At 41.3% G+C, this 13,133-nt stretch overlaps 1 protein-coding gene across 32 annotated transcripts in view; it reads right to left on the bottom strand.

Annotated features, from left to right (window-relative positions):
- LOC110394552 (poly(rC)-binding protein 3-like) overlaps window positions 1-13,133 on the bottom strand; it is a 498,677-nt gene that overhangs the window by 27,781 nt on the left and 457,763 nt on the right. For 22 of the 32 annotated variants that reach the window (XM_021388476.1, XM_021388470.1, XM_021388474.1 and 19 more), the window contains 4 exons: window positions 9,723-9,854; window positions 5,809-5,937; window positions 3,857-4,000; window positions 188-244 (listed from right to left, as the gene is read on the bottom strand). In XM_021388476.1, coding sequence (XP_021244151.1) covers window positions 188-244; window positions 3,857-4,000; window positions 5,809-5,937; window positions 9,723-9,854 — 462 coding nt within the window. The remainder of the gene's footprint in view (window positions 1-187; window positions 245-3,856; window positions 4,001-5,808; window positions 5,938-9,722; window positions 9,855-13,133) is intronic. The other 10 variants (XM_021388487.1, XM_021388495.1, XM_021388502.1 and 7 more) reach the window with 4 other exon arrangements.

The raw sequence follows: 13,133 nt of genomic DNA, 5'->3' as shown, positions 1-13,133 counted from the left end.
TGGGCCATTGTACTTTCTAGTAATTATTAGACAAGATAAGAGATGCAGCTGAACTATAATGTATGGCTATAACGTATGTCATTAGGGACACGTGTCCTTAGTCCATGTTAACTCCATTGCTAGCTGTAGAAAGTAAATATTGCCCGGAACAAATAAAAGGGTGAGGAAGAAAAAGGGAGTAATTTACATGTGCTGGACTCACGTCTGGATGAGGGATGGCATACTGCCCCTGAATTGTAAACGCCTGGAAACGAGAAGCACAGGGAAGACACAGGTCAGCTGGGTGGGATGAGCACCGGGCAGCCTCCTGCTGGCCCCCGTGTGAATGCCGCCCACATCACCCTCTACAACAAGCAAAGCTTAATTTTCTTGTGCTGCTTGATAACGCTTGGCCAAGTGCAAAAAGTTCTTCACGGGATGTATGGGGTGATGCCAAGAGCTACAGCCTACTCTCTGGCCACCCCGGTGCAGGAGATGGCTTGCTTGGCCCACCAACATGGCCGACACAGAAACAGCTATAAAGAAATTATAATTTTCTGTTTTATCCTATAGAGCTTTTCTGAAAGGAGAAGCATGTCAGAAAAATTTTAATGTGCTTACGCTTAGACGGGCAGGGAGGCAAAAGGACAAATTATAATGTATAAATATTTGTAGCGGGAGAATTATAAACAGGAACAGAGCTGATTAGCTTAGTTTGCAAAATGCTAATTTGACAAAAGGCCTCTTAGAAAGCAATGAATCCTTTGCAAATGATAAAACAATTCATTTAATGATGTTCAGATATTAAAACCCTTTCTGCTCCAACTGCTTAATGCACATTTCTGCAGCAGAATTTCCCTTCTTGAGAATAAACATTTCATTTAATTTTGAAATTAGTTATAAAACAAGGCTGCAATCTGGCAAATATTATGCACATGAACAGTTTTCAGCCAGAAGTGAACTACTGGGCTCAATGGCATGTTCACATACTCACATGCATCTATGGGATGGCCATTAGAAACAGTTTATAAATGAAAAGGTCCCCATCTACTAAAATAGACTCTGTCATCAGTGGGTCTTACGCAAGCAAAGCGTGTGTTTAAAATGAGGACAACCTTAAGCAAATGTTAGACAGCTCTGCTGAGTGGAGCACTTTGACTGTAGCCAAGCACACAAGCAGTCTCTCAGATATTCAGTGGATATGGCACTGGGCAGGAACCCAGGTCCATGAGCAAACAGTGGGTTTGGAAACCATGTTTTGGTCTCTTGCTCTCTCTGGTGGATCAGAAGTGTCCAATTTGATCTTGGGTTTCCTTCAAATCCAGCTGAGAGGACATCACCTTTTCACAAGGGTGCTTTCCAAGATATGGTCTCCAAGCCAGTAAGGATCTGCTGCTATAAAACTTGCCAACAAACCTAAGAAAATGCACCCTCTTCCTCATCACTCTTCTTGCTCATACTCCCAGGTGTACAAACGAAGAAGAAAACAAAACTATGGAAATAACAGGAGTAGCTAACACTCAGAGCTCAGTTTATTAACTCTACCCTTTCCAAGGCAGACACATGCAAAGTACAAGCCTAGAAGCGGCTACTTAAATATCTGTATGGTAACACTTAGCAAGGACAGGAGCTGTGGGTCTGCTTCCACCAAAGCTTAGGACAATTTTCCAACTGATGCACTGACAATGATAAGAGTGAGAATGACCTGGCCTACATATCTTCATAAAACTGCTAAGAGGCATAAAGCAAAGATGTCACTGTGAGTACCCGTCTAAACAGCAGTGCAGCATGTTGGGCAGAAATCTGCTATTTGGTTCCATCAGGCAGAAGTGTAGATTTTTTTAAACCTTTGCTTAGGCTGGATGTTGGTAAGTGGCAGAGCAGAACAGTACAGTTCAGTTTCCTTTCTGTCATGCAATGCAATATCAAAGAAGCACAAGAGAATTAAAGCCATACTTACAAGAACAAAACCCCAACTTGTTAAGTAAGAACAGAAATTAGATTTTTCTAGTGTTGCTTGATAAGCAAGCATTAAAAAACCGGAAACCTTTAAAGACAGCCATGATGTTACTTAGAATGGAAAAATAACTTCTGATATTGTATCCAAAAGGCTGGGTGGACTTAGCAGTCTTGATGAAATTTTATTTTCAATATTAATTTCCACTCAGGAAACCCAGTAAAGCGTCTTTCCATAGTGACTCTCAAACATACCTCGAGCATTTTCTTAAAAAGTTTGGTTAGCATTCAACGCACACACCATGCATCTGTCTCAGACACTCTTTCTCACATCAACAAGGTCGCTTTAGAAAAGCAACAACAGCTTTTTAACTGATAAAATTGAAGATGGCAAGAACTACCAGGCCCTCAAATAGAACACTTTTGGTTATTTATACAAACTGTTTTGGGCACCCTAGAAAAGAGTTTCAATATTTTTGAGTAATCACATACAATCTTTGAAGCGATTACAACTGGCAAGTACAGCACTGGTAACAAGGGCTGCTGCATAATGTACACATGCATTTCTTAAAGGAAAGCACTGCAGTATAAACTTAATATGCTTCTGGAATAAATTATTCTGAACTCTCAGGTCAACTTTTGGCAATTTATTTTTAATTCCAATTCAACTCTGGTCACTATAGAAGCAGATTTCTTATTTTGAAGAAAACCTAGAGGGGTACACTTGGACACCAGGAATTTAAAGCTACTACATCCAGATTATAAAAAGCTGGGCATATGCCACGATATATCATTAAGGGCTAGAAGGTAAAACTCTGAAATAAAAAACAGAGAAAGTTTATTACAAAGGCCTTTAGGAGGAAACGGCTTGTTGATATATGCTTGATATGTTTAGGAGCTTGCTGACACACTGGCAGATTGGGTGGAGGCAGGATGCTATGCCAGCAGCACCTTGTGCTGCCTGCCCCATCAAGAACTTGGTGTCCAGCTCCTCAAATGATTTCTGTATTCCCTGTTGGCATGAGACATGGCCTCTCGGCCTGCAAATGTCCCATCATGCATGTGAGTGGCTCTTCCCACTGGGTAACCGCTTAAAAGGAGCTTTCCTCTCATCCTGGATTAAAGAATAGGCTGGGATGGGATGCCTTCTGCCAGGGAGGCTTCACACACATGAATCCCAGGAAGGGAGATGGTGGCCTTCCTCTAGCCTAGATTTAAGAAACCAGGATTTGGGCAGGGCTTGCAGCATCCTGGTCCACCTTTCTACTCTTCACAGCTTGCTGGTTAAAGATCCCCTTGTGTGCCTCCTGTGGTATTTTCAGGTTAGATATCAGCTGCATTTGTTGTTGGTTCATCATTTACTAAAAGTGCATTCCCCTTGCAGTTCATGGTGGTAGAGCAAATTCCTGTCACACCTCAGCTGCTTGTTGCAAACTCACTTCAGGACATTATCATATAACAAGAAAGAGTTACACTGCACATGGGTTTTTAAAAGCAGATGAGAACTCTGATTGATATAGCATAAGATGAAGGGAAAACAGTCAAAATTTCACTATATAAAAAAGATACAGGAAAGCACTGATTTCATTACAAATGAGACCTAATGACTAGGAAGGTCTGCACCTACATTTATATAGTTTCTGTAGCCTCAAAACCCCATTGCTATTTGGTCCTAAGGAACTATAGGGCAACAGAAGTTATGGGTATTCCTGAAGTCATCTGCAGAACACCCACTTCCCAGGCCTATACAGCATCAGGAAACACTGTGCATCAAATGCTCCCCACTCAATGTCTTCTCATTGTTTTCCCCTTAAGTTTGCAATGCAGTGTTCTCCTTCCTTGCAAGCTGCAAGCACACAGAATAGACAGGGCACACCAATACTATACCAGGCAAAAAAACGAGTAAAAGTTGAAAACTAACAGGCGCTGGCTGAGGTTGGGCCAAGACGGTGTGGTTTCCAGCTGAAGCCAAAATGGTGTCTGCTCTTACCTGGCCACCTGCAAAAATGATAGGTGCAGAGGCAGGTTTGGGACGGTAGGGTATGGTGGCACCTTTGGGTGGGGACTGCAGACAAAAACACAAAGCGATCAAAATGCAGAATGAAGCAGAACTCATATAAAACCACTCTTTACCTTGCCTACCCTAGGCATGAGTGGTGCACAGACCGAGCCCCAGCCCACCCTGCCCTCCTTCCCAAGAGCCCTAGAATCAGAGACCTGGCGTGTGAGCCCCAGGTAGGAAAGCCAAGGCCCCAGTTGCCCAACTGAGAGCTGGGGCTTGCGGCTTCACTCTCACTCTTAGCTGGTGAAGCTATAAAGCTTCATTAAGTGTTTCAAGGCATTTCAGGAAACAATTTCAAAACATGTTGATGTTTTGGAAGAATCCAGCCTGAGCACATCCTGCTTATTGATCTTTCCTATGCTGCTACACATCAGGATTTCTTGTTTTACCAACTCAGTTAAGTTGGCTGCTCAGTGGCAAGCAACCAGCGCAATCCTTCCTCTTGTTTGGCTGAGCAGGAAGGGTGGAGAAAATCCCTCCCAGCTACAGCATTCATCATGCACAAAAAGGGAATGTATTCCCTGCAGCCCAAGGCAAGGATATGAACGAAAATACCTGATCGAGGCAAACATTCTCCCCATAAACATAGTGGGAGTTCATGCCTGAAAACAGGCTGCAAGCTACCCAGCAGAACTGTGCTGTGATTTCAGTGCTTGCTTTAACTAAGAAAGGTAACAGCCAAAACACTTCCATTAATTAATACCATGTACTTCGCTATTTCACTTCATTTAAAGTGGTTTTTTTTCAAATTAACTATATGCTATTTATTCCGTGAATGTCACTTACATGTAAGACAACACACCATTCTCAAAGCTGATAATAATTACTATCATGTACTCCATGTCTAATGAACGAAAATTAGTTTTTGAATATTATCTTCTATATTATTTTTTATACAGAAATTCTTTCCTCCCAGTAGTCCAACAAAAATTGAAGCAAGAGTAATTTTTTTTGCCACTAAAATACTGGGGGTTTCTTCAGTTTTATGCCTTTTTTGCATAAGGCTGGATGCCAATTTAGATACAGCGCATCCTTCTGAACAGCCAGCAGCCATGGTGCTGTCTCACTCTTTCTTCTGTCTTTAAGGAGTATAAAATAAGTAGGACATCAGAGATCATGAGACAGCTCCTGACTACACACAGGACAAAAAAGCCCATAAAAACAAAAACCCCTGCAAACAGAGAAAAATTTCCCAGCAAAAAAATGTGATAAAAATGGAGAAGTTGTACGTTCTGTGTCAAATGCTGTGGTTGCCATATCAATTTTTTTCATTTTGATACAACTTAATCAGTTGAGATGTGTACTTGCATGAAAGTACAGACATGTTCAACACAGGATTAAACCGCTCAAGTTTGTGCAGAAATTAATTTAGTATCATTTAACTTCAGAGCTAAAAGTGCCACTGCAAAGAAACTTTCTAGCCTTATGCAACTATCTGATCCCAAGGAAGGAAAGAGTCCTGGTATGTCTAAAGCAAGTCAGAATTACTTCTACTGTAAACAAGACCTAGATGTTTTTGTCCTGTTCTGTATCAGAATAAAATGCTTTTTTCTCTAAAGATGGGCTGCAGCTCTGTGCAGGACCATGTTTTGCTGCTTGACAGTGTTATGACCGCCCTGGCCCCGGGTTGCTAAGCCTGCTCCAAGAGGTTCCCAGATACCAGTTAGGTATTTGAGGCTGTGCCAGAGTCTCCCTGGAATCCCTAACCTGGGATGGATGGACATCACCTCAGGAACCCCCAGGTAGTTGAAAATCAGCAATGCGTTTGAACATGTCCCACGTGAGAGGTGAGAACCCAAGTGAACACTTACCTCCAGCATGACCACGCATATCTGTTTCACACACTGGATGATGGCATCGGGAGTGCCCGATATAGTCACTGCACGCTCCGTTGAGTTTGGCAGCATATCCCCCGCTACTTGCACCTGGGCTCCTGTGGACTTGAGCAGAAGCAAAGCAAACAGAGCATCACTGTCAGGAAGGCAACGCCAGCTGTTCATGGCTGGGGATGGGTGTGGTGGAGGGCATGCGTCTTTTCTTGCTAAATACATGGGAGAGCATGGATATACACACACCCTGACACAGCAACTGGGGTCTGGCAGAGCTCGGATTTGCCTGTTCAAGCCAATTTGCAAAAACGTCCATCGTAGAAAGACTAGGGCTCAACAGCTGATAAAGACGCAAACTGTCACCTGAATTTCAGGACAAATCTTTTAACCACCTCAAAGACAGATAATTACAATACTGACTAAAAAAGAAGAAAGCGGGAGAGGAGAGAAGGCCAAAATAATCCTCGGCATTGTTTCACAAAAATCATGAAAGACTTTCAATCAACAGAAAAAAGCCCACATGCATTTCATATTGAATTTGTACTTCCACATACTACAAACAAAATGTTTTCCTGGTTGTCATTGAAAAGCAATAAATATATATATAGTTAGTTAGTTTTTAATTATCATTGAGTTTGTGTCAGCCAGCAAGGAGTTATTTTATTTTCCTGGTGGTCACACACAACACATGCTATTCTTCTTTCCAGAGACTGATTAAATTACGGATTGCATCTTCTGTTCACTACTGCTGTATAAAGCCAGATATCAATTCCTTTTTCTATAACAGGCTTTGAAATTTCACCATAAATTCATCAATCTGCCATGCTTTTCTTCTCTTTCTTTTTCTTATAGCCTTGTCTTGCAAATGAATGCAATCCTTGTTACTCTTGTACAACAGCCCTACATGTTGTTCTGAGGTACCCAGCTGAACACAAAAGAGCATCCATCCCTCATGCAATTGCTACTCAGTGTGCTGTGTGATGATGAAATTAGATCATATCTTGAGGTGAATGCTCTTTTTTTTGTTGTTGTTGTTTCATAGTGGTTATCATTTAACATGCAGTTCTGGGTATCTGTACGATTAGCATAAAATATACTGCCAAATACTGCAGTAATTTATGGATTTGCTTCCAATGTTAGTTCTATTTATTCTTTTACTTTGGTTATATGTCAGCAATGAAAAAAATGAATAATATCTTGCCCATTACCCTTCTGACTATGCAAATGTGCAGTGTGTATTCATGGTACATTAGCCTTACCCGAGGACCCCTTTGACCACACAATATCCTTTTACTTCCTTGTACTAGAGACGTAGCTAACCGCTTCTGAAACAGTTCTCAGCACAATGATCACTGTAGTCATTTAAGGTGCACAGACCAATTTCACCTTTAAGAACCTGTGTCCTACAAGTGCTCACTCAGCATTCTGGATGAGATTTCCAGTACTTGAAACGAAAGACAAAGGGATGACAGCTATAAAACCTGCAGCTAAGTGCTCAGCAGACCACGTTTGGTGCTTCTGCCCAGTACTATTTTAACACAAATGAGAAAGCAGCCAGAGCCCTGCTGCTGGGCAGTTCCGACAGCCAAGAGACCTGGAGAACAAAGGGAAACCATGTCCCATGGCTCAGTGGTTTTGGGGCTCACTCAGACCCCAGATGCTGCACACACTGGCACCAAGCAGTTGTGCAAAGCCTGAGTCAGAAATGACCCTTCTGTGAAGTACACCAAGCACCTTACTTCTAACCAGGAAACGTGTTTTACAAACTGGTTAGACATCCTGTCTAACGCAAACCTTTTCTCTGTGAATAAAGGGACCGTTGTTTTCGGTATGTCTAATATTTGGCACAGAAATAATTTCTTCCCCTCAGTGTCATCTAGTGACTCCTTCTCCCACATCCCAAATGCAGGTTTGAAAATAAGTACTAACGAGAGGCATAGCTCCCTGACTCTTTAATGAAAAAAAGGTAAAAAAAAAAAAAAAATTCTTTTTATTTGCAGGTCTTGGTAAATAAAAAGACCCCTTCAAATGGCAGAGATCTGAATTATTCCTCCACGAGTTCACAGCAGGCAATATATATGCATGTTTTCATGTGCTCCCATTATAAAACAAAAGGCACACTGAGAAACAACATGTTGTTTGTGTGGCTGCAAAAACTGCAACAGCCTTTGGCTGCTCTGCCAGCTGATGGAAGCAGGGTGCGTTGCCTGCACTTCAGTACATGTGAGAAGAGGAAAAAACCTTCCAGCAGAGGCCAAATCTTGACAGGTGAAGATGTGTCTTCAGAATGAACTTTACTGAAAACCTCCCAGAACAATAAAATTTGAATCCAAATGAAAGAATCTGGAAGAATGAGAAAGTCAACAGGACAAGACCTTGAACTGTCCTCTGTGGTCACTTACTCTTCCATGGTTACCGTAATGCAACATTTCAGGGCAAATTTTAGACATTTAATTTTGATCAAAGTATTCTCCAGTCCTCTACAACATCTGATCAAATCTTCTGGTAGAAAAATGTCCATTAATTTTTTTCCACATTTGAAATGAAATTTGGAAGTTCAATGAAACATACTGTCTTGAAGATACATTTTAGATAAAAAGGGAAGTTTCCCTGGTAAAACTTGTGCAAAGCTTTTGTTTTGACAAAGTCAAATAAAAAAAAAAAACCAGTCAGCACTTTATCTTGCTATTCAACATTTTATGTTAGAATGAATACAAAAAAATGATGGAGCACCATCATTTTCTCCACAGTAAAAAGCCATCTTCTGAAATGTTTATTCCGATTTTGTAAAATAAATTTAACATGTACCTACTTTTCTTGTTTGACTGATTAAAAACATTGGATCCTCAGCTTGACATGTGCTAAGTTGCTGCCGTCATGGAAGGAACAATCCAAGCTGAAACTATGTGATCATTTTTGCATTTTCTGATTAGAGAAAAAAGTGGCTGCTAGCACAGTGCATTGAATGAATGCCTTTAGATAAAGTCTGAATTAAAAATAAATCAATATGAGATGGCAATAGATGAGGTCAGGTCACCTGTGGAACAGCAAGATTAAGGAGAAACAGAAAAAGAAAATAAAAATCAATTAAAAAGAAAGTAGTAGCTCAAGCGTTTGATCTCATGAGCTGACATCCCCAGCACAACCTGGATCTTTCCCTGGGTGCAAAGATTGGAACTGGCCTGGAAATGTCCACAGCACTCCAACTTGGCCTCCTAAGTGTTGCTAGCTGGGGGACTATGCTCAAAAAGAAACCTGACAGGACATTTTTATTTGCTAGGGTGTTGACTTGCTGAAATGTGCTTACTTGTTTTCTCAGTTGTTTATTTTCCTCATCCAAGCTGTGTTTGAGCTGCTCTAGTAGTGTTGCAATGAATATTTTGTAAAGCTGTTTCTTTATTTCACATATTGTCACTGTGTCAAGGAAGGTGCAAAGGGCACTGTGGTGTTGGTCATCTGCTCGCCCCAGAGTAAAGTTTTCTGAGGCTTTTCACTCAGCACGTTTGATAGTCAACATGATAAGGTCCTGGCTGTCCTTTATGACCACCTCTCCTTCCACAGCTGCCATGAACCAATGTTTCATAGGAAATGCTGGACACATAATTTCAGTAAAAGAATTTTCACAGAATCATAGAGTGGCTTGGGTTGGAAGGGACGTCAAAGCCCACCCAGATTCAACCCCCCGTCGTGGGCAGGACTGCCCCCCACCATCTCAGGCTGCCCAGGGCCCCATCCAACCTGGCCTTGAGCGCCTCCAGGGGTGGGGCATCCACAGCTTCTCTGGGCAGCCTGTGCCAGGGCCTCACCGCTCTCTGAGTAAAAAATTCTCCATTGGCAAAGGGCAGTGTAATGACACCAAGCTAGCCAGAAACCCTGGCAGACACCCCAAGACTTACCTCCCTGATTTCTTTGATTTTGGAGCCTCCTTTTCCTATAAGGGATCCGCACTGACTTGCTGGCACAACAAGCCGCAGAGTAACAGGTGGCTTGCTTGTCACTGTGCTGTTTGTCATTGAAGCATTTATGTCCTGTAATAGCAACATCAATAAGAATTAGCTGAGGATTTGTCATTCCTCTTGGGTACTAAAGGGCTCAGAGCAAATGCCTGAGCATTTCTTGAGGACTTGGGCAGTTTGCAACCAGTTCTGGCTCATCTCTGCTGCAGGTAAAGCCACCAGCATTGTGAGTGATACACGGTAAGCATGACTGCACATGAAGCAGAGGAGGAAGGCTCGTGCTCCCTGTCACAGCTGTGGGACCAGAGGACAGCCTCTGTGGTAAGACTCTGCCTCTTTTCCACCATCTTGAGTAAAACATTTCTACTATATAATACATCTTTACATTTTCTTCAGCTTCTCTTCAGATTTGACACGAAGAAAAAAGGTTATGAGAGGGAATGACAAAAAATCCGTGAGCAATCTGAAGCAAATAAAAGCAGATGATTTTGATGAATATTTTGCTGCACGCATGTTTAATTTCTCCTTTGTAGCAGATCCGTGTATTTATAGAACTGCACACTTTCTAAAGTATTTTCCATCACAGCTATGTAACCAGAGTACAAACAATAGCAGTTAGCTGTACCTAGGTATTTTAACCTGTATTCATGTATTTTATTGTCTAGTGAAACTACACTGGCTGTTTGGAAGAGCTTTTTAATATAAAACAATGTAAATCTTGTGACAGGTAGTAAATACATTTTTGTTTGTTCAAAGTCTTCTATCCAAGGCAAAACTATCCCTCTAATTTCTTCATCCTCACTGTTTAAAAGGAGTCAAACCTAAACATGGAGTCTCAGCGACATACTCATAAAAGCATCAGATCAGCTTAAAAATACAAAAAAAGACAAAGGAAAACATAAAGCTGACCTGCCCACTGAATGAAGGGACCAAAATCAATCAATCAATCCACAAGCTGCAAAGCACCTATCCAAATAACCCATGGGAACATCAGCACCGTTCGCTGCAGTACCTCTGCATTTGGGATGGTAGCATTCTGCTGCCTATGAAATGGCTCAGTATGACCTTGCTTAGCTTGAAAGAGATGAAAAAATCTTGAACACAATGAGGCATGGCTGCACGCCATAAGACAGCGATCAAATCATTCCTCTGCAGCCCTTAACTCACATTTCGTTTAGTGCCAGTGTCAGTGAGAGATTGCAATCCAAAATAAAGCGAGGATCACAGAGTTCTGCAGCACACATGTATCTGAAATAAAGTGCAAGCCATGCCAATTTTTCAGCTGGAAGATATCACCTCACTAGATCATGTTCGTGTCAGGTAGTGGCACACAATCGTCCAGACATAGGTAAATAACTCACTTCAAAGCCACCCAGCACGACCCTGATAACGTCTCTCACTTCTACATCATGACTGAACTGGTCTCAAATCATTCACTGCACTCAGTGCATTGAAAAGCACTTCCAAACATCTGTTCATTGAAGGCTGCTCTACTCTAATTTTCTCTTCATCGTTTAAAATAAGTCAAACTTAAACACGGAGTCTCAGTGACATACTCAAAGGCATCAGATCAGCTTAAAAACACAAAAAAGATGAATGAGCAAAAAGATCCCCTCCAGAACTGCAGGTTCCCAAAGTAGCGCTGGCTGGAAAAATTCTCACACGACAGTTTTATTTTGAGCTGGAATATTTGTTTCTTGAACCTTTGACTTTCTGTGGCACTGCATTCATCTCCCCAGGGCTTTGAAGGACACAAGAGTTGGACTTTGCATGGTTTATTGCCCATTTATATGTCTTCCTCATCTAGGAACCCCAATGGGTTTCAGTCACGTTCATGAGGATGTGATTCATATTTAGAGCTGTTAGAAGAGCTTTTTCCAACCATAAAATGGCTGAACAAGTATTTATGTGTAAAAAGGAGTATTGTACATTAATCTTCCACAGGCATGGATGGGGATAGTCAGTTACTCATGTGATTGTTTAAAAGTAGCCTATGCTAAGACTTGGGACCAACTTCATCCTAAGCTCCTGACACCTGCTGGTTAGTGGGCTGCACAAAGCACAAACTCTGGAGGCACGCTGTGTGGACACACACCATGAATACAAAATCTTCCTTCTCCCTGTTAGTTATTGCACAAAATGTTACTTACATACACGTATTTTAGCTTGCACAGTTTATATTTCCAATGCAGGCAGGCCTAGGTGTATTTTAACATATCTGCTTGAAAGAAACTCTGATAGCAGCGCTTCATCATAGAATCATCACAGAATGGCTTAGGTTGGATGGGACCTTATCGATCATCTAGTTCCAACCCTGACTTTGTATCTGGACCACATCTCACGCAACTGAGCCTATCTGAAGACCACACCTGGGCAAACATAAAAGGAAACTCTCAGGTGTTTGAAGCAATTCTTCCTGCCCAGGCACTACAAATTAATCACACATCCCTCTCCTCCTTCCCATCCCAGAATTTGATACACAAAGTTTAAACCAAGTTTTCACAACTTTCTGTAGCATTTCTGCCTGAAAACTCAAGAGTATTCTGGTTCATGTACAACTTACATCTGGTGGGTTACGGAGAGTATATTCATAGAGACAGATAGCCCACACAACAACATTTGGTGGAGTTTACACTGCTGTTTGCTACATATAGGTGCAGCAATTATCAGACTGGTGCTCTTCAGATTTCTTAGTATAAGTGGAAAGAATATTTTATAGCAGGAGTAATATTCCGTTGTGGGATTTTCTATTTTATAACTGGCTTAAGAAATATTCAGTAAAAAGATAAGTATAAGAAATAGCATTGGGTAGCCAGCTCATTTGCAAGTTATGAATCAGTATTTCATTTTGACTCTAAAGCGTTACAGTTACCGCACTGTATTGAGAGGAATAATTATAGGAAACCTAACTGATTGTATGAGACATTTTTCCTTACCACTGTTCTTTCAAATACTCTGGAAGCCAATTATATTAAAACTAAATGCAGATACTTCAGAATACATATGATGCACAAGCTCTACATTAAGTGCCAACACTCTTTTACTAAAATCAGTGCTAAGAGTCCAGATTACCCTCTAATATTTGAGTGCAAATATGCATAAAATCCACTCAAATGCATGAAGTTCACATTTCTTTGCCTATTGCTAGCTACAGCATGCTCAAAAATATCACAGTGTGGTTTTTTTTGAGGGGTGGGGTGGGTTAGACATTTGATGCTGTTCAATGTTTTTATGAGAAATGCAGTGTTATTTCTACTGGGTACTCATTTTGATGGGAACTGGCAGAGATTAGAGATTCCCATAGCATTTTGCAGGATAAGATCCTAAGGAGAACATGTTCTTCATGTACAG

The sequence above is a fragment of the Numida meleagris genome, chromosome 2 (genome assembly GCF_002078875.1).
Source record: "Numida meleagris isolate 19003 breed g44 Domestic line chromosome 2, NumMel1.0, whole genome shotgun sequence".
In the NCBI taxonomy this organism is placed as follows: Eukaryota; Metazoa; Chordata; class Aves; order Galliformes; family Numididae; genus Numida; species Numida meleagris.
The sequence above is the reverse complement of the archived record's forward strand: the minus strand, read 5'-3'. Positions and strand labels throughout refer to the sequence as shown.